Source organism: Cygnus atratus, chromosome 7 (assembly GCF_013377495.2).
Source record: "Cygnus atratus isolate AKBS03 ecotype Queensland, Australia chromosome 7, CAtr_DNAZoo_HiC_assembly, whole genome shotgun sequence".
Classification (NCBI taxonomy): Eukaryota; Metazoa; Chordata; class Aves; order Anseriformes; family Anatidae; genus Cygnus; species Cygnus atratus.
Window position 1 is genome coordinate 37,944,912 of NC_066368.1, and position 27,130 is coordinate 37,972,041.

The 27,130-nt window shown below is 37.3% G+C and overlaps 1 protein-coding gene across 8 annotated transcripts in view; it reads left to right on the forward strand.

Annotated features, from left to right (window-relative positions):
• Window positions 1-27,130, forward strand: part of USP54 (ubiquitin specific peptidase 54) — a 101,385-nt gene that overhangs the window by 52,666 nt on the left and 21,589 nt on the right. For 7 of the 8 annotated variants that reach the window (XM_035537131.2, XM_035537130.2, XM_050711918.1 and 4 more), the window contains 9 exons: window positions 175-267; window positions 10,394-10,528; window positions 12,888-13,001; window positions 13,170-13,252; window positions 15,077-15,182; window positions 17,907-18,053; window positions 19,430-19,579; window positions 20,711-20,879; window positions 23,899-24,069. In XM_035537131.2, the coding sequence (XP_035393024.1) occupies window positions 175-267; window positions 10,394-10,528; window positions 12,888-13,001; window positions 13,170-13,252; window positions 15,077-15,182; window positions 17,907-18,053; window positions 19,430-19,579; window positions 20,711-20,879; window positions 23,899-24,069 (1,168 nt within the window). The remainder of the gene's footprint in view (window positions 1-174; window positions 268-10,393; window positions 10,529-12,887; window positions 13,002-13,169; window positions 13,253-15,076; window positions 15,183-17,906; window positions 18,054-19,429; window positions 19,580-20,710; window positions 20,880-23,898; window positions 24,070-27,130) is intronic. The other variant, XM_050711919.1, reaches the window with a different exon arrangement.

Sequence of the window (27,130 nt, forward strand, 5' to 3'; positions counted from 1 at the left end):
AGTTCTTGAGAAAGAAAGGTGAAAATACCAGCTTGCAGATAGCTAAGAGGCACACTGTGTTAAAAGTGACATTCGTTAACACTAATGTGCTTCAGAATTATTTAACATGCATTTTTAGTCAAAGCTTTATGCAGCATATTCATAAAATCATTTGTGTTCCTCTTTGTGTTTCAGGTTCTCTGGCACCTGGACATTTTTCGCCGCAGTTTCCGACAAATCACGACGCACAAGTGTATGGGTGATTCTTGCATCTTCTGTGCTCTCAAGGTAAAGGTTGGAAATAAATTTCGTTTATTAAAAAAAAAAAGTGTAACATATCACCAATATTTAATTAACATGCATCTGGAAATCGGTGAGAGCAAAGGTAAATCTGGTTAGTGGCTGGGTGCTGATACTCATAGTGCTGTTGTTAAAGTGTGTTCCACTACATTGTGAAAATACTGTAGGTGAAGTTACAGATAAAAAGGACTCTCATCAGTGAAGTGTGGATCATCATGAGCCTCTGTTTGAAATTATCACTTCAGGCAGTAAAACATCTATTTTCTTTGTGCTTTTTTCTAATTTGTCATTTGGTTTATATATATTTTATTGCATATGGTTAATATGCTCTTCAGAATTTATCTTTCCTTTAGAGCTGCTTTAAATGTCAGCATGGAAGGCCTTTCTGTTCAAAGCTGTTGATTATGTAAGACTAAAAGGTATTTTCTACTGTAAATATTGATGTCTGCATCAAAAGGCGCAACTCTTTGTGGTCTCTGTTTTAGAAAACTTCAATTCTGGTTTTAGATGCTGATACAGTAGCTGTCACATATGCTGCATGGACAGTCAGATATAGATAATAGTTCTGATTCGAAGTACTGTTGTGTACTTCCTACATCTCCCTTCGTTTCTACCCATTAATTTTTAGTGCTTCTGTTGGTTTGGTTTGGTTTGTGTTCTCTTCCTTAAATTCTGTAAACCCAGTGCTGCCTCTTACCTGGTGAGAGAAACAGACATAATCAAAACAGGATGAAAAAACTACCTTTGATGTTCCTGAGCAGTGATTTCTCTCTCTGAAATTGGTACTGAAACATTTTCTTTGATCACAAACGGGTGGTAAAATTTAAGTAAATATTTAAATTCATTGTGGGAGAATTTATTGTGCTATGAATTCTGTGTGCAGAAATGAAAAAGAGACAGCATGTCTTACCATATGGCAAAATAGAGAGTGCAAGGTTTAAATTAAGATCATTTGAAGTTCACAGGTGATGTACTATAACAGCTGTCTTGTTCCTTATAAGTGACTGTGAAGGTGAGAGACAGACTTGAAATGAGTTAGCCAGGAAGGTTTTTGATTGTTCTGAAGGGATTTTCCATTGCAAAAGAACAGCAAAGAGGAGACTCTTAAGGCATGAAAGAGATAAGTAATTTCCTTTTGGAGGGGAATCTATATCAACGCATCTATTGAAATGAAGAGACAGGATGATATTTACAGTGGTATCTTCAGAAGAGGATGTTGTGGTAAGTAAGGAGCAGGATAGCACATCCAAAGTGAGAAATACAGCTATGCAGACAAAAGATAGGTATTGAGTATATACTCTTCCTTGTAGTGAAATGGCCAAGACAGACATGATCTGGTTTGAGTTCATGAAGTGCAGTGGGATAAATGATTTGAAGCTCGTTTTTGGATCACTTCCTCAAGTATTGCCAGGTGATTGCTGGCATTCTTTGGTAGCTGAGGGCAGAAAGAAGAGGATTTGGGAAATGATCGTCTATGTAAGTTTTTGCTATTCTGGTGTTTAACCTAACAGCAGGATATGGCAAGGAGATAGCAAAAGTCCGACAGGTTCTGCCATTTGACTGAAAGTCAAGTGAACTCTGAGGTGGAGTTGCTTGGGCTAATAGAGATAGTAGCTGAAGTCTTAATCGACATGAGAGCACTGAAAAAGGAGGGGAAAAAAAAGCCATGTGAAAGAGGAGAGTATGAACATTTATTTATCTAGCTGGTACAGAAAGGTGAACTGTGAAACAAGATGCTTCTGGATTAGCAGTACCAGTACAAAAGGGCAAAGCGCTTCCGTAAGACTGGAAGGTGGCAGAATCTCTGGAATATGTATTAAAAGCACGCATTGGGTCAGAGAGTGTTTAGTTTTGTTGATAAAATTCTTACTGCACATTTCAGCAAGACAGCAAAAGTACGTCATTATAAACTTCTAAGTGACAGGTAGAGTGGTAGAATTCACAAATCGCATGCCAGCAGCCATATGCCTACTTTTAAATTATGCAGCCTTTGAAAAAAATGCTGCTCTCTCTTCTTGCTCACAAGCATCTTTGAGGACTTTGGTTTGTTTCCTTTCTGAAGTTCCTACCAATGCCATCTTCAGCCACAAGGTGTTACAACGCTAAGTTTTCAGCAAAGCCCTTGCATTGTGCTAAATCCTGAAGGTGTTTTGCACATTTTAGACAACTTAAATCTGGCTGCGTGTGGAATTGTAATAGCTCACAAAACTCAGTGTACAATGAAAAATTTTGAAGAAATGCATCAACAATCATCTGGACAAGTACTTCTGAATGTGGGCAGTAATGAGTACTTGACAAAGAAAAAAAATGAATACCAACAGGCTTTAATCCAAACCAAAATTATAATGTTTTCTACCTGCTTTCTGTTCTTTATGGGAAATACCAGTGTTCTACCCAAGTCTATTCTATAACCCTCAGAATGTTTACAGATACTTACTGTAAAACTATACAAGGGAAAAAAATGTGCAGAAATCTGCTTGTAAGAAGTCACAGAACTGTCTTACTCCTGGTTCCTGTATGTTTATTAGCATCTCACAGTTTTGTTTCTCTCTGAGTAATGTCAAGTTTCCACTGTAATTAAATTGTGTAAAATGTTGATACTTGTACATAAGTATTTGATAATTTTCCCTGATAATCAGTGTTACCAATTGGAATATTATAAAGGTGTGTAATAAAGAGTGTTACTTAACTTGATTTGAAATTGGGGATGTAGCCCTCCCTCCAGCAAGCAAAGAAAACAACTACAGAACAATGAAACCTCCACTAATACCAGAAATGTTGCTTGTCTCACAAGCATGCAACTGAAAACGTGGGGATACTAAGTAACAAAGGGATGTGCCAGGGATAGCCCCAGATGATTGCATTCATCTTCGTAAACTCCTTAAGCAAAGCAGTACATGAAAAACAAAAAGCAGTACATGAAAAACAAAAAATCCCAAAAGGCTGTTGAAAAGTACTTACTTGTCCTCTGCTGCCCTCTGGATAAGTGGTTCTCACTGTTCTCTTTTTCTCCTGAAAATGTCAACGCTGCCTGGCACACGCAGTATGTGTAAACTTGTATGTGACAAATGGGATAATGTGTGTAATACGCGCCTATTACTGCAGGCATCACCAGGAGTGTTTTGTGTCCTGCTGCAGCAGGATCAGCCCTTCCCATCCTTGCTCATCTCTTCCCATGCCCCGCTGTTCTTGTCTGCTCTGGAAGCCTCTAACTGTTGTCCTGCCAGGGTAATGTCAGCTTAGCCTCCAGCTCTTTGACGCCCTGTTTCTCTTGAATCTTGCCTTAGGCTTTGCTAAGATGAGGGAGAAGATATGGCTGGATCCAGTGGGAAGCCAAGAATTTGGATCTCTATACCATGCGCGAATGTCCCATTAGGGTCTGGGGAGAGGTAACTAGCCTTGCATGCTGTCAGGTGGAACTGCCGGAGATGCTGGCCAGAGCGAGCAAGGATGGAGTAGGATGCATTTGCTTTTCTCCAAAGCATGCTGGCATGTTCTGATTCCAGCCTAGCTTGTGAAGGGGTCAGGACCTGGGGAAAATAGTCTACTTGCCACTCCTCCTCTCCGTTTGCCTTCGCAGGATACCTTCTGTGTTGGTCAGAGGGGGTTTGTGCTCCTTCCGCGATTGGAATGATTGCTCTGAAGGAGACACTCTTCCCGTTGACTTCAGAGGAAGACAGTCTTCACCAGGCTAAATTTAGCCTTTGAATAACACTAAAGAAGTTATTTTTTTTGTGCTTGCTTGGCTTGCTGCAGCTATTTCTAGGGATTCTGATGTCATGCACAATATTTACTGTAAATGCTCAGCTAGCCCCATAAATATTATTTGTGATTTTAATTTACTTTATAAAATGAGGGATCACAGGACAGTGATATTTGTTATTGGATATCAAATCCCATTTTAGTTTTGTGCCACATTGAAGACATCTACTGCATAAATTCTTGAAGTAATTTTAAAACTTGCTAAGCTACCTGGCTGTTTGGTACTACAAAGTGAGCCTTGAAATCATTCCAGACATTCGTTTGTTGGCCATTTTGAAGGAACATTGCATCTACAGATGTAAAATACAAGGAAGAGCTGCAGAGACTGTACTGGAATCCCACACACTGTTCCTTGAGATGTTGTGGTGTTATTCAAGGTTGTTTGTTTAGTACGCTAGCTGTTCTTACCGCTGTGTGGTTTGCCTGCTGTAACACTGGAACAGCTTTTTAATTTATTATTAATGTTGAAATCTGCTGTGTTCTGTTTTGTTTTCCTTTTTCTAGAACATTACTTTGCTGCGGTGTTTGTTCATTACAGCTGGAAGGGGGCAGGAAGGGGGAAATCCGTCCACTGTGCTGAGCATGCTACAGAGTTTGTTCTCCTTCCAGGGATTGTGCTGGGAGCTCTATAGTGCCAGGATATAGGACAGAGTGTTTTTTGTAGTTTGCAAGAAAGAATGCTCTATTGATTGATAAATTCCAACAGGGCTGTTCTTTTTGGAATTCTGTCATGCAACAAAAACAGGAAGAATATGAATTTTCTGCTTAGAAACGATTGTTTTCAGAGGTGAAAACTGAGAACAATAGGATATTAGAATGCTTAAAGAATTGGAATTGCAGTAATTCATGGGTCTGATTAGGCACCTATTTTGAAGGATTTGTTTTGAAAAGTTCATGACATGGTTGAGACAATAATAAGTTGGCTGCAAAAATCTTGTACTCTTCTTTTGTGCTTTTTTAGTATATCTTGGGCTACAACACTATCAGAAATATAGGAAATACTTCCAGTAATGATTGCTTATTTTTATCTTAAGCAGTTTTTTTAAATCTTCGTCAATTGTCACCTAGTTATTGTGAATACTCTGTGACTTGGGTGGCTTTTCCTGGCGTCCTCTTAAACAAAACTTGATGAAAGTATATTTTTTATTTGATCTTATTAGTAGCCAGGGGATGCATGACTTTGCAGTCCATACTGGGGGGTGGTATGTTAATATTTAGGGCATGGTGTGAGTAAAAATGTAGAATAGACATGGTGTGAGTAAAAATGTAGAAAAAACTGTAAAAGAAAGGAATAAAAGGAGGTCTAGGTTGATAGACTTGGAGGTTTAGAAAGTGATCCAGAGACAAATAGGCTCAGAATTATTTGCGCTCTTGAAGGCAAATATAAGGAAACAATGAGGAAGAAGTCTGAGCTAGTGAAAATAACGTAGGTGGAAGTTGATGTGGTTGGATGGGAGAAGAGTGGGTTTAGCAGCCAGAATTTCTATTGAAACAGGTTGCTGTACTGAGCAGGAGGAGAGTGATGCTCTACATGTGAGGTTAGGTATTGTAGACAAAAAAAATTTAAAACAAAGAACTTTCAATTGAGTTAGAGCAAGAATAATATTGATATGTTGAGCAATGAGATAAGGATTGGCCATGTTAATATTTGTTAATATTTGTAACTTTTGCTAAAACGCAGAAACTTACCATAGGCAATACTAAAGCATTTGGAGAGAATGTGTTTTTTTCTTTGAAACAAATGCATGCTGCTAGATCTGGAATGCTGTCCACATCCAGAAGTAACTTCTGCTCAATGCTGGAAGAGAATAATTGATTCTCAGAAGGCTGCCAAGGACAGGACTCAAATTTACAGTGCATGGACACTGATCTGATTCAGTAGCTGTTGCCTCTTGTCTTCAGTCATCAATTTATTTTTACACCAGGCTGCTTCTGCGTGCTGGATTAAAAAGTCACTTGTACATGTGCATCAAGTGGAGGTTTTGTTCCATTAGTCTGGTCAGATACATAGTGCAGATGTCAGTGTACCCCCAAATTGAATACTTTTTTTCATAGGGATACAGTGGATTGCAAGCACTGTTAGAGATGATTTGGTGCAGATCTCTTAGAATGGGGGGAGGTGGCAGGATTCACAGGTATTTCAGCTTCACAACTTTAAAAATAAGTCTGAAACTTCAATCCCATGGATTATCTTGAAGACTAATTACTGTCTTGTTTTCTAACCAAATGAAGCACAACTCGTTTTATGATCTTGCATGTGAATTTCAAGCAGTCATAAACAGAAAGGCAAGTTTTAATTTCAGCCTTTCCATAATATTGTGTTCCTTATCTCAAGCCATAAGTTGTTCTCCTTTGAAGCTTTAGAAAGTTGGCATTGATCCCCATACTTCCCAAAGTGGAGGAGGTGATTCTGGGAGAACACTGACTTTGCAAGCCCTTGTTCAGACAGGTTCCAGCAGCCCAAAGCTGTAGTAAAAAGGACAAGAAGCTTCCAGTTAGAAACCAGAAAAAAAGCCTTTTGAATGGCAATAAATCAAGTGAGGCCCTAGAATAGATTGCCTGGAATGGTTAAGGAATTTCCAGATTTGGATGCATCTGACAGCAAGCTGGCCTAAGATCAGCTATGTGAAGAATATAGTTGATCTTGACTTAGTACTTGGGCATGGACCAGATGCAACTAGATGGGCTTCAGCAATTTATTTCTGTAAGGAACAGTTGTGCTTCCCAATTCTGCTGTCTGCGCTGTCCTTTCCAGACCTTTGCAGATCTGTAGCGAAGGAAATATGGAGAGACACAGGCATCTTTTTTTTTTCTTTTCTTTATAGAGATGTCAGGAACGCAATGTTACTAGAATGCAAACTTCTTGGCTGACACATCCCTTTCTCATGCTCTTCTGTATTGGCTTGTCTCATGCCAAGAACAGATCATCAGTATAAAAATCAACGAACTGCTGTTAATTCAATATTACGAATTGTTCATGTTCTATTTAAGCCAGTATATTTTTCTCTTTCAGTTCTGATGACTTGATTTGTTTTAATGAAAAATAGTAAAAATAGGAAAAACTTATGAATAAGCTAAGGCATTTAGTGGTGTTTCTTCATATTGTGGCTGCAAAGGATACTCTCAGCTGTATTGGAATGTAGCCATTGCAAGAGAACTTCAGTGCAGTGAATATGCTAGTGGGGTTTTCGCTATCAGGCAAAGAAGTTTTTGAAAGAGAATTAAGTTTGAATGTTTTATATATGAAGCTATCATTAAGTTCCAGAAGCACTTGAAGAAGAGGTGTCATCCAAACTTCTGTAGGAGGACCAGCAGTGCTTTCCTGGTCTGCACCCAGACTGTATATGGAGCAAATATAAGCGGTTAACAGTGTAACTCGAGGGCAAGATCTGAAGTTAAGGAGAGAGATCCAACTTAATTAACTTAAAATGATGAAACATCAGGAAATGACACACCTGTCCATCTAAGGCTGAGACAAGACTGACCTGTTCTGAAGAAAAGGGGAGCGAAGAGCCTATCTTGAGAAATGAAAACAAAGGGAAACAACTCCCCTGTCTCCCTCTGCACCTCTCCAAGCAGAAAACAAACAAGAAAAAAAAAACACAAACCCACCAAACCTTGTGCTCAAAGTGAGTTTGACTCCATTGCAGGTGCATTTAGGGCTTCCTACAAGCTGCTGTGCTGTGTTTCAAAGTGTTTTAAACTGCTGTGCAATGGTACAGTAAGATTTGATCTTTATTAGAATAAAATGCTCAATTACTCACTGTTTTAAAAAATATTTTAGTCCTCAAAATTTGAAGAAGACTATACCATTGTGTTCTATGTCATTACAAATCATGAAAGACATTCTTCTATATCGTATTGTGAACTTCTGCTGCTTGGTTTTACATATTAAAATTCTTTACAGCATTCTTTGTTACTGAATTATTTCTGTTCTCTGGTGGTGGTAACAGATTTCACAATTTTCTGCTATTGTATTTAATGAAAGTCTTTGTTTTTATAATCTTTATTTTTAATCGTGAAGGCTGCAATTTTGCAGTGAAAAAAAAACACCACAAAAAGTAAAACTGCAGGATCTTGTGGAATAACTCTAAAACAGTTGCTTATAAGCATCAGGATCACATTCTCTTTACTGAATCTCTGTGTTAACTACAGGGTACGTTGCAGGTAAAAGTAGAGTATGCATTATTTTCTCAAAGATGATTTTAGTCTGCTTGCTTGTTGGTTTATGCTTTTCCCTTGTTAGAAGCCTGGGCTGATTCTCCCCCTGCCAAGTGTTCAGAGCTATTTCAGATCTCTCATTGGAGCAAACGGGTACTGTCCATCAGCTCCCAGCAGTTAGGTTGCGTGCCAGCCACTAGACAAGTGCATCAGTTTCCAGTTCTGTGAAGTGAGACTGATGATAAACAGAATGAATGTGTTTCTAAAGCACAGTCATGAATATTTTCAAGTGCTTTTAAATTGCTTAATGAAAAGTGTTCCAGTAGGATGGAACTATTTTTCACTGTTTTTGAGGTCCACTGAAATGAGAAAATTCCTTAAGGAAAGGTGAAACTTGCTCTTATCAGTGTGACAGAAATTGGAGTCAGGATTGTTACGGACAGAGACTTTGTCATTCTTCCCATTTTTGTATATGTATGTATATATGAAAGGTAGCTGAGGAAAGGAATTGTCTGTAACACATGAAGTGTGAGACTTCATTGCCTCATAGCCTTCTCTTTATTACCATTTTCCAATTTCATTTTCCACTAATAAATGCAGTATTAGAAGAGCAACAGTCTTCAGCACAATGGTCCCTCACCTATGAATAAGCACCATAAGCACTGCCAAAATAAAATTAAAAAAATAAGAAGCAGTAAAGAGAGACGTGGGTTTTATCTTTATGTCAGTGCTATAAATTCTGTGATTTCTACAGCCAGAGATGGAGCAGACACCGAGGTTGGTTTGTTTGGGCTGTGCAATGACTGACGTGTTCTGCACTTTTTCAGCTTTTTCAAAGCAGATGAGGTGGCAGAGCGTGGCAAACCTTCTCACAGTTTACTATTCACTTTCTGATAAGAAACAAATACAAATAGTTAGTTAAAGGAGAAAAAGGTTGAGGTTTATTTCCAATGAATGTTAGTTCTCAGTATGTTGGGGAGAAGCTTTCAGTAATTTAGGGAAATCCCACAGGAATGAACATCGCTACAGATTCTTGTGATCGATTTGAGAGAAAAATAAATCCTCAAACTGGTTTGAGGCTAACTTTCTCATTTTTGTTTGATTTGTTTAGAAGGCAGAAAAGCCAAGTAGTGTATAATTGAAGATTATTTTTCTTTTTACTGGAGTAAGAGCAGTCTTTTTCTGCAGTCTTCAGGGAAGTCCTGAGGGAAATTTTATAGGGAAATAGATGCAGAATTTTGATACTGACTCTGAAAATATTTGCTTGTCATATGAAATGAGGTAGAAGGAATAGTGTGTTGTAAGAGTAAGAATTGTCTGAAAATAAGGGCTAGAATTTTTTTTTACTTAAACTGAGGATATTGCATAGAGAATCTTTCTGTTCTTTTAGGATGGTGAAACAAAAATGAAATAACTGTTCAGAAGATCTCTTGGAGATTACACACGCACACAATAAAAGTGGGATTTTAGTCAGTTGGGAATATGTGCTGGACTTTGTGTATGACCTGCATTTCAGCTGCTAATGCATCTCTATTAAACCACTTGTCCTTGCAAGTGATTACCCAGATGAGCTGCGAGTTACAGGTATGAAAATGCAGGTGTATGGCAGCAAGAGAACAGCTGGCCACACACTGGAGCTGCTATTCAGGTCGTGCCTTTTCTCCTCCTGTGTGCTGACCCAGGCATCATCTGATTCTTACTCACTTGGGTAAGAATTTACTGGAAAGTAAATTCCTGCAGGATTACAAGCAACATATTGTGGGTGGGCTGAGAAGTTTGGAAAAAGTTGACTGAGAGGAAAATAGAAGTTATGTATAAGAAAGCCATTGGTGTGGAATGAAAGAATCAAGAGGAAGAAATAAGAATAAAAAGTGTGGATGTTTTGATGTCTGTTGTATTTGCTTTGGGAGAAGGTCCAAGGGTGATGAACATAGAGGAAAATTTGCCCCTAGGCTCCCAACCCGTAGTTCTTTGCATATGTGCCCTTCGAAATGAAAGGAAGGGAAACACCACAAAGATAGATATGGTTTCCAAGGAGAAACTCCTAGTATTGTCTCTTGTAGTCCCTGTACAATACAAACGTGTGTTGCTTAATCAAAGTGAGTTCAAGATTTCTTGTTTCTTTTCAAATAACTTATTGGTCATGTGTTTGAAAAATACAGTGACAACTATTTTTTGGTGTTCTTATTAGGGTATCTTCAACCAGTTTCAATGTAGCAGTGAGAAGGTACTGCCTTCTGATGCCCTGCGCACTGCTCTTGCGAAGACGTTTCAGGATGAGCAACGGTTCCAGCTGGGCATCATGGATGATGCTGCTGAATGTTTTGTGAGTACGGTTGAAAGATGGTCTGAAGGCGTTGATGCTAACCCGCACTACACAGTCAGTCCACTCCCCATCCCAATTCCAACAGACCTAGTTTATGCGGCGTGGAAAAGACAGAGATCACCAAGCTTGAAGTGTTTCAGTGGGGAAACAAACTATGTTTTAAGAATTATCGCTAATGATTTTGTAATAGAAATAAGAGTGTTATAATCTTTATATTTAAACTTTTGCGTATGTACTGCTTGCTGTCTCAAGCATATATTTTTGATAAGAATGGTGTGTGTGGTTTTTTGTTGTTGTTTTCAGTCTCTTCAGTGCTTTGCAAAACTCTCATATGGGGAATGATGCGAAAACCTCACAAATAGTGTTCTTGCTCAAAGAAAACAATCCAGTTTTCTCATGTGTAAACACTTAAGGGAGTGATCCAGGATGTTAGTTTTAAGGATCACCTCAAAAGGATGAAAGGATATTTTGTTTACTGGTTATCCTGAAATCATGTTTTCACAAACTCTAACTAATGGAAAGTGTTAAAAACAAACAAACAAACAAAAAAAAACCAGACAATGTAACACAATTGCTTGTCTGTTGCTTGGTTTGTAAACCTTCTGACAATATTTTTTTAAGTTGTTTATCTCACTGTTGTACTTAGGACTTTTATGCCAATCTTATGTCTTTCAGTTTACCCACCTGCATTTTTTTAATACTGAAACTTTCTTCTCAACTCTTGTGTTCAGGTTTTATTCTTACCCACACTTCCTCTTTCTTTCTTTAGTCTCCTAAATTTCTGTAACTTAAGTAGGAGGTATTTTTGTCATGCTGACCTATTGACTGCCCTCTTTCTCTGAAATGGTGTTTGTGGGGTGCCGCAAGTGTGTTTTTATCCTCCCAGTTGTTAACAAAGATTCTTAATCAAATTGATTCTTAACCAAATCAATTCTTAATCCATGTACAAGCATGCTAGATTTACTACTGCAATATTTAACTCCTCTCAGGCAAAGCACCATTCAGAGTGGAGTCCTTTCTATATGTTACATCTTTCATTTCCTGTACCTACCCAATTTGACAGTAGCACTGGAGGAAATTATAGAAATGATAAATTCATATAGCTGTTGTAGGTCTTCTCCTCGCCCTCTAAATGGGCTTATGATAACCCAAGCTATCCTGTGTTTGTAGAATACCATGACAGAGAATGTTTATTTAGAAAAACAGTATAGTTTAATAGGCCTATTTAAAATGGAAATAGATCATACCAATGCAGCCTCGAAGTGAAATAAGGGAGGTCAGCCTATACAGGAGCCCCTGTCAACACAGCGATGTCAAATCTTTGTGTGTAGCCCAGCACATTAACAGAGGTCTATACAGTAGTAGAACATGGGAACTTCAGATTCAGTTCCTTTCTTGAGAAATCTAAATAGTCCATCTATTTCTATAGGAAGAGTCCCCACAAGCATGTTAGGTTAACCATACTGGTACAAAGACACTTAAGAGTGGTAAGAGTTCCATTTTGAAGTTAAACTTCAAGGCAGGGAATTCCATAGATTTTCACTTGGTTAACGTTTTCAGCCCTAAAGGCAGAGATTTAATTTAAATGGCAGAGGAAGAGCTTATGTATTGAAGTTCAAAGGAAACAGTACTGGGTCAGAGCTATTTTGCCTACCAATTAATTTTGACCTGGTTATTGAAGGCCAATCAACCATCCAGGCAACTTATGCCAGTGGTGGAAACTGCTGCTGGAGGAGGTGGCAGCAGCCTGCTGTCACCAGCAGATAAATGTTGGCAACAACAGGAGGAGCGGAGGTCTTAAGACAAGAACTCTTGGGAGCTTTAAAACAGATGGAGTTATCTAGAAAATGTTCAAAGCTTTTGTTTCGTGTAGAAATTAGTCTCCCTCTTCATTTATTAGTTGCCCTTCACTTTTACAGAATGTGGATTTACCGTATTTCAAACCCCTTGTGGAATATGGAAATTGGCTAGAGTTATTTGGTGTTGATGGGAAGTTAGTTGTAACCAACTGATTTTAAAACTGCAGAGCTGCTGTACCTGTTATATTTGGTCAAATCAATTGATTTTGAGAATTGGACAGAATAATCAATGACAGAATCCTCAGAGGTACCTGTAAATAAAATAAATGGTTAACTGATAGAGCATTTAAAATCAGATGTGGTAGCCGTTTTCTCTTATAGCAAAGAAATGCCAACTCCCTTGTTTTCTAAGCGGTTTCAAAAATTTGCAGTAGTCTTCTGTCTCTGTAAATGGTACTTAAGCATGTCAGATGCAATGAATAATGTCCTTTGTGATTTATATTCTACTTTTGTCTACATTTGAAATGATTTAATGCTTTTTCACTTCTCTCTTGGACTAGGAAAACCTGCTAATGCGAATTCACTTCCACATTGCGGATGAGACAAAGGAAGATATTTGCACTGCACCACATTGTGTTTCCCATCAGAAGTTTGCAATGACCTTGTTTGAACAGGTGAGGTGATGATGCATGTTGTATACAAATCATAAATTCTCAGTTTCACATTTTTCAATCCAAAGATATGCATTGCCATGGTTTAAAAAAAAATAAATACAAGTGGGAGCATTTCTGTGAAAATGCGTGTTTAATCTTGTCAATATACTACATTTTCATTCTCTTTAGTGTGTTTGTACCAGCTGTGGTGCCACCTCCGACCCATTACCTTTCATCCAGATGGTACATTATATCTCCACAACCTCACTTTGGTGAGTTGAGATTTTTTTACATGGAAAATAGTTTCTTATTTATACTGGCATTGTGATTTGATCTTTACCTTCAACACTAAATGTCAGGAATGTGGTTTGTTCGAAGTTGGGGGATATTTTATAACCATGATAAAGAGCATGAGGGCTTAGTGGAGCAGAAGATATCAACTTAGGCATGGATCAGTGTGTCTTCTTGTTTATGATTCTGAATCTGACAACTGTAGTGCCAAGGACTCATGTATGTTTTAAAAGACCTAAGTATGTGAACAGGTGAGTTATGATAAGTGGGGGAAAAAAGCTGGAGAGGACCTTCAGATGCTTAGTCTATCTTCCCATTCAAAACAGGGATAATCTCAAAGCCAAATCAGGCTGTTCAGGGTTTTGTGCAACTGAGTTTTGGAAATGTTCAAGGACGAATTCCGTGGTCTCTCCAGACTACCTGTTCCAGAATTTAACCATTCTGTGAAACTTTTTCACTACTTTTCCCTTATCAACAGAGACAGTCTTTTTATGATAGGAGATAATCAACTTGATCACGTGTGGTTTGCCATTGGTAAATCCATGCTGACCGCTTTGACTCACCTTGTTTGTCTTATGCCTGGAGATGATTTCCGAGGGCATTTGGTCCATCTTTTCCCCAGGTAGTAGAGCAAGATTGACCAGCCTTATTTAGTTTCTCGACTCCTCTTTCTAATTAATGTTGAAGATGGATATAACACTTGCTTTTTACTAGTTGTTGGCCCTCGTGACCTTTCATTAAAGGAGCTTCTGCCCTAGCTCTGTTAGAGTTCTGTTGAATGAGTGCTAGAGGAGGTAAGTTGATTTTTCTCTTCCTTTAGTAAGCTGCTCTTCAGTTAAAAATCTGCCTAAACCTGATAGAGGCAGGATCCTGTTGTTCGTTTCCATCTCTAAATTTTGATTGGGATGAAAAACTGTGTGTGTTGGCCACCTTGAGAGAGCGAGACTGAAAAGCTTGTCTTAAACTGCTAGTTGCTCTTCTCATTCAGATCTCTGTTAAAGGCTACTGCTAGCAGTGTATTAGGGGTAATGTAAAGCTAGGTTTCATTCTCCCTTGTGGCTGCTACTGGCCCTTCCACCGTGCTGTGGTTCTTTAAGTTACAGGCAGAGACTGTGTATTAGAATATTATTTATTAGAATTGCATGAAAACAATGATGTAAATGTTATTCAGTGTTTTATATATATATGCATATATATATATATATATATATATATACACATATATAAATAAAAATCTCAGTAACTCTTGAGTTGGATATTATTTTAAAAATACCAAGAAAAAATGCTATGTTTATCTACATCTTAAACTATGTTAAGTTTTAACGTCCTTTAACTGTTAGTCTTTTTATGTATTTAACTTTCTTTTAAATTGGATAGTGAAATCAATTGAATACTGTGCTATTTTGCTATAACTGTCTAGTTATCTCAGTAGGGATGTGCTTTACTGTGCTAACATCACTGTTATGGTAGCCAAAGGGAAGCATTTTGAAACAAATGCTTCATTTTGAAATTAAGTATTTCTCAAAATGGTAAAGCTTGTTTTTAAGGTGTAAGTTTTAAGCCAAATTAGAAACCTTTTCTATTTTTTTACTTGGTCTATTTCTTCCATATTACTATAGCAGGTGACGTAATCCACAGTTAATAACGGTGTTTTTTGTACTACATTAAATATAAAAAGTGTTGTGTATTTTAAGGTTCTTAACTTCTTACATAATTTAAAGGCAACATTCTTGCTTAATGTGCTTTTTTGTTCGTTTTTATATTTTTGTTAACCTTTTGTTTCCCGTCCTTTTTCTATACTGAAGCAATCAAGCTATTTGTATGCTGGAGAGACGAGAGAAACCCACTCCAGATATGTTCGGAGAGCTTCTGCAGAATGCCAGCACTATGGGAGACCTGAGAAACTGTCCGGTTAGTATGCTTAATTTTCTTATGAGGACAACAGACAGGACAGAAGAGAGTTAATAGATTACACTGACATACCTTTTAATTCATGAGCATTTTCAAGATTTAGTTCATTGTAGTGATTGGGCTTGATTTTGGTACCTCTCAGTTACTCAACGAAGGAAAGAAAAAACTGCTGATGCTGAGTGTTTTCTTGACTAGAGGTAAGTGCTAAGAATAGGCAAGGATATAGTGCCTGGATGGAGAATAAAGATAAATGTTTTTATTGAGCTAGAATCCACACAAAAAGGTGGTGAGAAGGAATAAATTGGAAATGTTTACATTGCCCACAGGGAATGTGCACACAGTCTACTCCTGTTCAAGTCTGTGTGGCTGCTAGAGGTACCTATCATATGTTTCCATTCAATCTCACTGAAAATTGGTGAGGACTCCAACACTAACATGAAGCAGCAATTGTCTGCTTTTATTTTATGAAGAAAGTTCTGGCATCTTATCTAAAGAAACAGAAATGACAAAGAATTTGGAAGCTGTATCTTTATATAGGAGTTGTCTCTATGTTGACAGTAGTTTAGATTATCTAGCTTTTTAGTAGTGTTCCCAAAATCCGTCCAGGTACTCTGGTGTTATTTTTTTCTGTGAAAGTAGTGTGTACCATCTGTAATAAGAGCATGGGAAAGGAAGTACTTATTTCTTGTAGAGTCATCTCAGTAATACATGCTATGACACAAATATTACTACTCTTGCACCAGTTGTTGTAATTACATGTACAAGATCCATTGTTTTGCCTGGATAAGATTCCATTCAACTTCATCACTGCTATTCAGCTGGAATAAATTATACTGTTGACCACACTGTTGTTCTTGCATCATATAGCCAAAATGTTGGTCAGAGGCGAAGAGAAAAGAACAGCCACTTCTCACTGCCAGAGGATATTCCAACAGCAAAGGCTTGTAGGCTACGCAGCGTATTTGTAAGAGCTATGTGAAAGGCAAGAATTATCACAGAAAACTTGAGGGTGTACTGTTTTGGAATTCTGGCTGACATACTGTTCAGAGTATGGAGAAACTGACCAGAAAGTGTAGGTTATAGTCATTATGAGTGATGATTGGAATTTAACTGACATATAACCTCTTAGAATATGCCTAATTGATAGTCATAGGTTACTGTTCTTAAAATGCTCCATTCTGCTATGCAGTAAAAGTCTGACAAAGTTTGGCTGACCTAAGTCCTTATATCAGTTGGGTTGAGAAAAATACAATTAGTTTCATGTAAGCATGAAGACATTCTTGTTTTTAAATCATAAGGGCTTGGTTTCTAAAACAGGAGTTTGATATCTTGTTCTACCTTTTAATTTAGGTATATTCAGATCTAGAGCATTAGGTAGTTATGCAAAAATAGTGATCATCAAACTTTTTTTACATATTGATTAATAGGTAGGGCAGGAAACAGCTGCATAATTGCTGCTTTGTGTAGTGCTACTGTTTGACATCTCATGAGCCTGAAGTGAAGCAATACCAGGCTCTAACAGGAATAGCTTGTGTGCCTATTCCCTGGGGGTGGTATAAGCATTTCCATTTTATGCCTGCCTGCCTCCCCCTTAGCCTTCTGTAGCTTGTAACTTTGAAACATTCACTTTTAGTCTCTATCTAAATGTTAAATTATTTTTTGGCTATTGGCAAATCGTGGTTTACTTATGATTTAAAAAACAAAACACATAGATATTGTTTTATTGTTTAAGAGATTCAAAAGTCTAGCTATTTAATAACTAAAACAAGGAAAATTTACCAGAAGAACTTCCTTTGTCAAGGTGAGCTGCTTTGTATCTGAAATAATCAGCTGGGTAAAATTGCTTGTCGGCCCTTTCTGCCTCCTTTCTTTGTTTGGGAAATCTTACTGAGGCTTAGCTAAGGCTGGACTAATAAAGCTTCACTTGCATGACTTATTGGGATTACATATTAATCCTGTCTTACAAAAATTGCTTATGTTAACTAGTTGAAGCAACGGTGACAATTTGAGAGTAAAAGAGATGTTTTTTTTTTGTTGTTGTTGGTTGGTTTTGGTGAGATAATCCACAGGAGTGCTTGTACTTTGTGTGTGTGAATATGTCATAATAAAATATGTCATAATAAAATGTGTGTGAATATAGTCATCTTAATATTAAAGCCTGATATATACATGTAAACATCAGTCTTCTACCCATAAAACAAATGAACAAAAAAAACAACCACACGAAACAAACCAAAAAACCTCTAGCCTACTTTCTCATCATTGACTTGTCACTAAACTGAAGCTTTTTCCTTTTATTTTCTTTGTTTTTTTCTGGATGTTTTTTCTGGAATCTTTTTCTAGAGGTGCATATATGACCTGCTGTGGGGGGAAAGTGAGTTCTAAGAGATTTTTTCATAGTTGTCCTCAAAAATAAAAAGATGATGCGATCTTTGCTAAAATTACTGTGATAATTTCTTAATTCAGTAGGTGAACTTTTTTCATGATGCTTTAAAGATGCTGACAGTTCCAACAGATAATGGATAGGAAGAATCACTGAAAAATTTGTTAGCTTTAAAAGCAGATTTGTTAGCTTTAAAAGCAAGTTTCTCTTTGAAGATTATAACTAATGTTATAAGAAATAATGAGAATAAAAAAAATATTATTTATAATAAATAATTATTATAACATTATAATAAATAGAGAATGTTTATTTTCAATGTGTGTTTTGTTTTAAATCCTCAGAGTAATTGTGGGGAAAAGATACGTATTCGTCGTGTGCTGATGAACTCTCCACAGATCATCACCATTGGCTTGGTTTGGGACTCGGACCACTCTGATCTGGCTGAGGATGTTATACACAGCCTGGGCACTTGCCTTAAGTTGGGAGATGTGAGTTTTTTGTAATTTGACAGTACCTAAAAGCATGCAACCTTTCTAATGATAGTCTGTAGTGCTGGGTTGAGAAAAATAAGTCACCACCTCTACCTTTTCAGCCTCTGAATAGAGGGCATACCCAAAGATCTGGTCTGATTCTGAATTCTTCACAAAAACTGTGAAAGTACTAGTGTAATCATGTGTTTTCAGCTATATGAAATGACTGTATAAGGTGCTTGAAAATAAGAGAAAATTACTTCAGAAAACAGTTTGTCTGAATTAAAAGGAATACGTAGAAGTGCAAGGGAATTTTAGATTGGGGTTTGTGCTGGTTTCTATTAAAATACATTTGTACACTTTCCAGTTCAAAGAACAGAAGTTTATTACTTTTGAAGATAAAATACAGTTTCTGGTTGTTGTTTAAATCCTCTTTTCATTTACACCTGTAGTTGTAACAAGTAGACGTTACTTATAACTGAGCAACTTAAAACTGAGCAGTCTCTGAGAAATGGTGGCTTGCATTGTGTGACTGACTGATAAGTTAAATTAACTTGTGTATAGGATACGGAGGTTTGTATATCAGAGGATGCATTTATTCTATATCAGTTTGTTTTAGAGCTGAGTAATTCATATACTCAGTCTTGGCTGTGCCATATTCTAGCACTGAGGTATTACATTAAAATACTGAAGAAGAAAAATAATCTAGTGCATAGTGAACTAAAATCAGATCAAGTTAATGGAAGTGTGGTTAAGAATGCATGGTACCTGCATAGTAAAGCAGTAACACACTAAAAAATGAATCCAGTGCATTTTTAAATAAAACATGGTCAATTAAATTCAGAAAATGTTGCGTGTGCCAAATTTTTCTGACCTACTGTTATCTTCATTTCATCTTCTTAGCTTAAATTAAAATAAATGCCAGTTGTTTACTGTCAGAACTGCATTACTTCTACAAAGTGATGAGGAATGAGTAACAGTTTTTAAATAGTATTTCATATAATCAACAAGCATAACAGAGTATATGGAGAATTTTTTTCAGTGCAAAGTAGTTTTGCTTGTATTCATTTTTAGAGTAGAACCACACTTCAAATTCTGAGAAGGTGTTACGTATTACTGTTGTAAACATCTTTAAAGCATGGGCACAGTCTCCAAGACTGACTTGATTCTTGGGCATTTGGTGAGTTAACAACAGCCTGTACCTGGTCTGCGTCTCTGGGTTTGCTTAAACATTTGTCAATTACCTTAGTCTTTGACCTGTTTTCTTAATCTCAGCTAAAACAACTGCTGCCTCTCTTGTAGTACTTTGAGGCCTTCAGACTCGAAGCAGTATATAAAATGCTGGGTATTTTATTGATTTCTGCTTTCATTTTTTTTTATTTCCCTTCTTGAAGCTCTTCTTCAGAGTAACTGATGACAGAGCAAAACACTCAGAGCTGTATTTGGTGGGAATGATTTGTTACTATGGAAAGCATTATTCTACCTTCTTCTTCCAAACAAAAATCCGCAAATGGATGTACTTTGATGATGCTCATGTCAAGGAGGTAAGAAAGTAATGCTCAACAAATTTCTAAGATTTTTTTTCTAACTACTTATATACAAATCCATACTGTTCTTCAAAGATTTTGAGAAATTGTGTGTGTTTTCCTACTCAAGTTCCGTAGCTCTGTACCTTTTTGTGAGCAAAGTAAAGCATTCACAGGAAAGCGTACCAGAAATCTCAGAAGTCCTATTCTTAGTTGTTGGCTGCCAATCTTGCTTTCACATTGTTGTTTGAATCCCTATTGTTTGTTTGTGCACACAGCTGACGTGCTTCTCTTTCCCTTACTGATGAGTGGTGTTGCTATTTAGCCTGCTTTTGGAGTTGCTTGTTGAAGTATCTAGATGCCAGACTTCCCTGATGGTTGCTTCCAACAACCAATTTTCCACTTGTTTGTCCTTTTTTTTAATTCTCACCAAGCATGATGAGTTCCTTGACATTACAGATACCAGTGCTGGAATCTTGGCACACTGTTCCTATATCCCGTTAGTTTGTTTTGCTTTATTTCCCACTACTTTCCTTTTATTCCTTCTAGTCATGGAGGCACAAACACAAGAGAGGAAAACTCTCTGCTAATTTTGCCAAGCAGAATCTCAAAGGGAAAACTAATCTTTCCATTTGTTCAGTCACATTTGTCTGCAGCAAAACTGCCAAGGATAGGTACTGCAGTGCTTTAGTTGAATAATTGTGTATGGAGTAGATTTGTTAGAGCAGATATTTAGCGTATTAAGTGAAACCCATATTAGTATATGGGGAAGATTTTTGAGATGTATATGGCTATAATAATTGTTGCCTGGCCTATCAAAATGCTTGATTTTAGTTGAGTTGGTTCCTCTGTGTTCCAAATGTGTTCTTAGCTGGTGTCATAAACGGTGCCTTTTTTTCTTAGATAAGGTGAGTCTCAGAGGAATGGAAATGCCTATTTTTAAGAGACAGTTTTGAAGTGTTTTCCAACGTGTGACCAGTGGTTAGAGCTTTCTTGATGATTCCTGTTCAATACTGGTTATGGAAGGAATTAACGAAAGTCAGAGGAAAAAAATTGAACTCTGAAATAAGGGGGGGGGGGGGTAGACATTGTTACAGAAGATGATGACAGTCTTTTTCTTGTGTTATTTTGTTCTTGTTGTCAAATCAGATTGGTCCAAAATGGAAAGATGTTGTGACAAAATGCATTAAGGGTCATTATCAGCCTTTGCTGCTGCTGTATGCAGATCCAAGAGGAACTCCAGTGTCAACACAAGACTTGCCCCCCCAAGTGGATTTACAGCAATATAGCAGGACTTGCTATGATAGTGAAGACTCAGGTAAGCAATCTGGACTGCAAGCTTATGCCTTATGCTGTAGTGTTGTGTGATTTTTTTTATGTTGCTCTGTGTGTGTTTTTGTTAGGGGGGGTCTTTGGTTGTCAGAGCTGATCTAGAGAACTTCCAGTATTTCACCTTTGAACTTCTCTTCCAGTCCAAGACTCTGTTGATTGTTTGGGTAGTAAACTTTTCCAAAAAATGTTGGAGAAAGAAACTAAAGAAAAAAGCAGTGAAGGATCTGTTGTGGCGTGGAAGTAGAGAGGAACAATAAATAATGATTTCAAGGGCTGGTTTCATAAATTCGTCATCAGTTTTAACAGGAAGGGAATAATAGCTGAGTTGCACAAGCTCAGAAATGAAAGGAAGCTGCAGAATTAAACTCAGGAGTGAAGTTAGGGGTAAAGTAATCTATGAAACGTGAACTGATTTGTGGGAGACTAAAGGGAAAGGGATTGGTGAAGGCATATGCCTGTAGGTGATGATTACTTGTTAATTCTTCATGGTCTGTTTTGCATCAAAAAAAGATTACAGCTGCAGATATATAGTACTTTCTAGCAAAGAGGCCTTCAACATATCTCTGCTTCCTGAATCCTTTGTTTTGTAGGTAGTGCATTGAATCAGAAATGTGTGTCCTGCTAAGGTGCTTCAGAGCTTAGAACTTGGTCTGTTCAGCATGTTGGTAGTGGTCTGATGGGCTATTGGTTTACTGAATATCTGGGATAATTTTGGATATTAGATGTGGCCTCTGGATACATTCTGAGAAAGATGGGCAATTGCAATCTAGATGGAATGAAGAATAGAAACTGGGTGTAGGTTTATTATAATGGTTTAGCAAATGAAGATTGTTTCTATTTTTGTACATTTGGAGAAAATATCCTGTATTAGAGTTGGGTTTATAGGTTGCCAAGAACAGCAAGACAAGACTAAAACCAGAAATGCAGCATTTTTCCAGAATACTAGCCTATTTATACAACTGTAATTCCAGGAATATATTATGTTTTTTGTGGACAATAGTTGACCAGGAAACATAAAGTTAGCTAATCCATAGAGAACATCTGTTATCCCCTTAGTTGTGTGTTGACAATCTACTAGTAATGAAATAAATCTCCAACTCGTCTTAAAATAAATGCAAATAAAAACAGAAGGAAGAAAACCTTCACTTCTCACTTGACAAGATGCCTTAAAATTTAGAAACCTATCTTCCTGTTCTGAAGAAAACCAGGAAGTGGGGAGAGGGCCTTTGATGCTAGATGTTGTGAGCATCTCTACAAGTATCAGGTCAATATACGCTATATATAAACTGGCCTTGTGGTTCTGCTCTTTTTTTTTTCCCAGGAAATACATAGCTAACACTATTTCTCAGTGTCTCTTCAGTATCTAATATTATTGTGTTCTGAAATGACCTCAGGAAGCTGAACATAAAAATACATACATACAAAGAAATTTAAAAATGTGCTTTCTTTCAGATTAAACTCAGAAGGTTACAATGAGTAACCTGCTCTCTCATTTCAAAAACACTTGAGTTGCTCAGGCTTACTTATGTTGTCTGCAGCGTTCAACATTGATACAAAACTTTTGAAAGAATTTGTGAGATACTGTAGGTTGATGTGCCAGAAAAAATCATACTCTATCTATTTTCCGATCAAATATGAATGGATTGGTTTTTAGTCTTGTTGATATCCAGAGTTTTCTATCCTAATATAGCTTTTCGGAATGGCCTTTTTGTCTCTCACTGAGTGTAAATACTTGAGGACTACTCAGTGTTATCAGATATCCACAGCCCATAATTCAGAAATGAACTGAAACTGCTTATTCTTAAGCTGTTAATCACAATATCATACCTGAAGTGTTGTTGATAGGTTCAGATAAATGCATCTATTCACATCAAAATGTGATACCACAAATTATGGAGGAAAGATTGTCAAAAATGCTGGTACAAAATGTGGAGTGGAGTCCAAATGGTTCCTCTTAATGTTTTTGATTTTCTGTTGAATAGAGACTTCAGTTCATAAATTGTTCTTTACTACTCAGTTCCATAGCACTGATTCCTTTTTCCTATATTCACCTTTCTTTCTGAAACTGTCATTTCTTATAACAGCCCTATTCTGTATTTCCTTAGACTTTAAGATTTTTAACCAGTCAGGAGGTGGGGAGAATTTTCTGAGTGTAAAACCTTTTACATTGCCTGAAGTAGGACATCAGCTTACAGGACTTGGTCTCACCGAAAATATGAAGCAGTCTCAGGCTGTGTGCAAAATTAACCATAATTTTCTTCTTTATTTTTCTGCTTTTCTTTAGTTTGTCCACTGACAAACAAGTATGGAATGAACATTCCGTATATTCTGGAGTGTATACAAAACATATAAAATGGCCAACAGTCTCCCTACTGTTCAAATTTTTACTTTTGTATAATGAAAGTGTTGGGAGGAGGTTGTCCTTTTCTCTTGTTTTAATGAATTTAAGAAGTACTGTACTGAAATCGAATCATGGTGGTTCATCCATTTCAGTATCCCAGTCATGCAGTGGACCAGCACCAGCTTCTTTGGAAGAAACAGGTTACTTTGCTTTAGATATAATCTCAGTATGAAGTTTTAGATAGGCTTTTGCTTCATAATAGATAAAATATGTTGTTATTATGACTTTTGTTGTTATTGTTATCTTTATTAATATTTTGTTCTTGACTAGTTTTGTTAATTTTAGCGTGGTACTAATGTGTACTTTGGTATGCCAATTGACATAGTTTAATTTTGCATAATAAATAGATCTGATAAATTTGGAGTTACCAGAGAGAAAGAAATAAAGGTTTTAAGAAGGTATGACACCCCTTTATCTTCCCAAAGGATAGGACCTTTCCCGTAAGATTCGGTGTTCTTGGATTTGAATTTGCATATTTGGTACTCTGTTCTTCCACTTAACTTACATGTAGCTGCTTCCGTTCTATTCCTGTTTTTTTTTTAGCCTTTCATGACTCTTATAAAGGTCTAAAGAGATTGAAAATTGACATTACTTTCTTTACTAGGGAGAGAACCTTCCATCTCAAGCGATACCAGGACAGATTCCTCTACCGACAGCTATCCTTATAAACAGGCACACCATGAGTCTGTGGTCAGTCACTTCTCTTCCGACTCACAGGGGACGGTCATCTACAATGTGGAGAATGATGCAGATTCACAAAGCAGCAGGGATACAGGTAGCAGATACTGTTATATCTGAGTAGTCATTGTCATTAAATATGATGAATGCAGTGGAGCCCCATGAAAAATCTTTTTATGCAACCCGTAACAGAATAATGAGCAGTGTTTAGTATCCAGCATGGTTTTGGTTTGCAATGAACTGTAGTGTTGACAAAGATCTGCATAATTTTAACTGCTGTTGACCTTTGTAGACTAGCATCTAGCCAGGTAAAAATTTGAAGACACTATTTCTGTTATCCATTATCCACCTGCTCTTTCTGTCATACAAAATCCTGGAACCTCGAGTCTGTTTTGCAGTACCATTGTACAGTCTGGTAAGTGTTGTGTGTGCAGTTAGTTCATTTCAGGAGTTGAAGCTGTCTGGGAAAGGCACTTCTATCACCAGAATCTCCCATACATGGGTACTAAAGACTTCCTGTGTAAGTGGATGATGTTAGTATTTACTGCACTAAGGAGGAGCATAAGATGTTCCTGTTCTCCTGCCTGTGTTGTGGAGACAAATTAACTAAGCATTTGCAATGGGAAGGGAGTCTGTCTTTATATTCCTTCAAGCAGCTGAACAGTCGGCCCAAAGACTAGTTGAAAAGAGGTTAGCTGGAAGTCTGAAGGCTTAGATCTGTATTATTCATGCTTAGTGACCCCAGTCAGTCTGTTTCTGCATATAGTACTAACTTCAGTTCTGAAAAAGTAGTGCATGAGTCAAAGGCAGACTTCTCAAGCATCAGAAACATGACCTACTAAATTCATTTGAAGTTATTTTATTGTGCCTTAAAAAACTTTCTAAGATGACATAACTGTTGAATCAGCAACTGTTGGTTGCAGCAGTATCAACAGCTAACGCACCACTATGTCCTTTTAGTTGCAAAATAGTTGCTGTCTTGTGATAATGTATTCAACTTTAGTTCATTTGAAACCATCTATGTTACAAATATTTTTCACATATGAACCTGGAAGAAAATGGTTCAGGTACGTTTTCTTCACTGCTTTTACATTCTTCATCAAAAGTCTAAGCAATTGTAATCTATGGTTTTCGGTAACTTGAAGGTACTTTTAATGTTTTATGAAATACTTAGCACTGTAGGTTCTGGTATTAGTCCTCAGTAGAGTGTGAGAAAGAAGGGAAAGTTGGAGCAGAATTTGAGAGTGATCAGGAAACACAACTTATGTTGAACTGAAGAGTTCTGAGAAGCCAAAACTGAAAATGCTGGCAGGGTGTTACTTATATACAAAAAAGTCTACAAAAGTGGCAGGCAGTTGATTGAATTAGGTTCCTCCCTACAAAATTTGTCACATAAGTCTGCTTAAAAAAAAAAAAAAAGGAAGAGGATAGTGGGATAGCTGCCAACATATATGTTGAAATTCACCTGCTTATAACTTTTTGTTCTATAATTTTTTAGTAATATTCTCCTCTTTTTTCTTTTTTCTCCTACTGATTCTGTCCTATATTATTCCTCCAGCTCTAGCCCATCTCTCACTACCTAGTTTCAGTCATCCTCATCTTCCCTGATTCAACCCTAGCTATAGTCAGTCTGTCCCCTTAGCTAGTCACCTGTCTGGACATTTTCCCCTTTTATTTTTGCCTACCTAAAACCTTTCCAAAAAGCCAGTCTGCTGAATCATAAAACTGCTTAGTCATCAAATGCTGATCTGTGGGGCTATTAAGAAGCCATCCACATTGACCTGTCAACAGTTGCTGCTATTGAATAATTCTGGGCAAGAGCAGGATTATTCATGTAATGGCCATTTACCCCACTACTGCAGCCCAGAATTTTATGAACCCTATCCCACATCGCCCTCCTGGGAAGGACCACCATTGGGTCATATGACCTCAGACACCTGGGTTCTTCAGGATGAGGGCATGAAGAGTGGCTGCATGAGCACTCTCTTGCTCTTGCCAACCTGTGCTGCTGAGAAAAATGTGTGTATTCTGGCTGCCCTATTCATGCAACTGAGTTTTTCTTGGGAGGGAGTAGGGGACGTTCTGTCTTAACCTGTTTGATTTCATTCTTTTTGTTTAGCATATTCTGACCATCTTCCTCCTCCTCACCTTCCAAAAACCAGAGACCACTACCACCGAAAACCTTTCCTTTGTACGTTCCTTTGAATACCACTGTTTGCTTATAAAACCATCCCACCCATGGAGGATGAGGCATTTAGGAATGTATTCAGCAATGGACACCTTTTTAGGTGTGTGATTGGGCACTTGGAAATCCTGGCTTTTTATTTTAATAAAAGAAATAAAGTGTGAATTTTTAGCTCGTATATATGGTATTACAATTCCTCTATTCGTGCATTTCATTGGATTTAGTCTTTGTTCCAGAGCATCCAGGTAGAAACAACGTAGTCTGTGTCCTGCAGACTTGGGATTCTTGGTTTTCTTCTCTATGGCTATGAAATGTTCAGTGAGAATATGACAAAATTTACAGTTTATGAAATGAGAAGAAATATTTATGTACAGCTAGCAACCTTCATTCTACAATGCTAAGTTGTGTTCTTTTGTCTGTGCAGGCCCTAAGCTAACTCCAGCACCACTGAATATCTTTAAATAGTTTCTGTTACAGGACAGGAATACACTAACATGTTACTGTATGGTAGCCAGTCATTCCTATCAGGTTGCAAACTTCTGGGGAAAAATGTTTTGCTTCATAGTATACAATTTCTCTAGTGAAGCGTAAGCTCCTTTTACCTCCTAGTAGTTCCCCTCAAGATAAAAGATACTACTGTTCTTTCAGTCCCTAAAAGATGTATGACAGTACATGCTATTGGGGTAAATGATTTCTCCCAAAGTGCTGACTGACTCATGCTCAATCACCTAAATGCCGTACATCTTGTTTTCATTGCCAGTGTTTCTCTTCTATTCCCTTAGTTCTTTTATGTGTTCTTCTTTTTTTCTAAAGATTTAACTACAAAAATCACTCTCTAGTTTGCAAATGAATAGAAACATGAATCTTGTATAGCTTGCTTTTTGTTGTCTAGATTCCTTCCCACTCATATTACAGTATCTTCTTAGCAATTGTAGTTAAAGTGAATTATTTCTTCAACTGTTTAAAAGTGTGA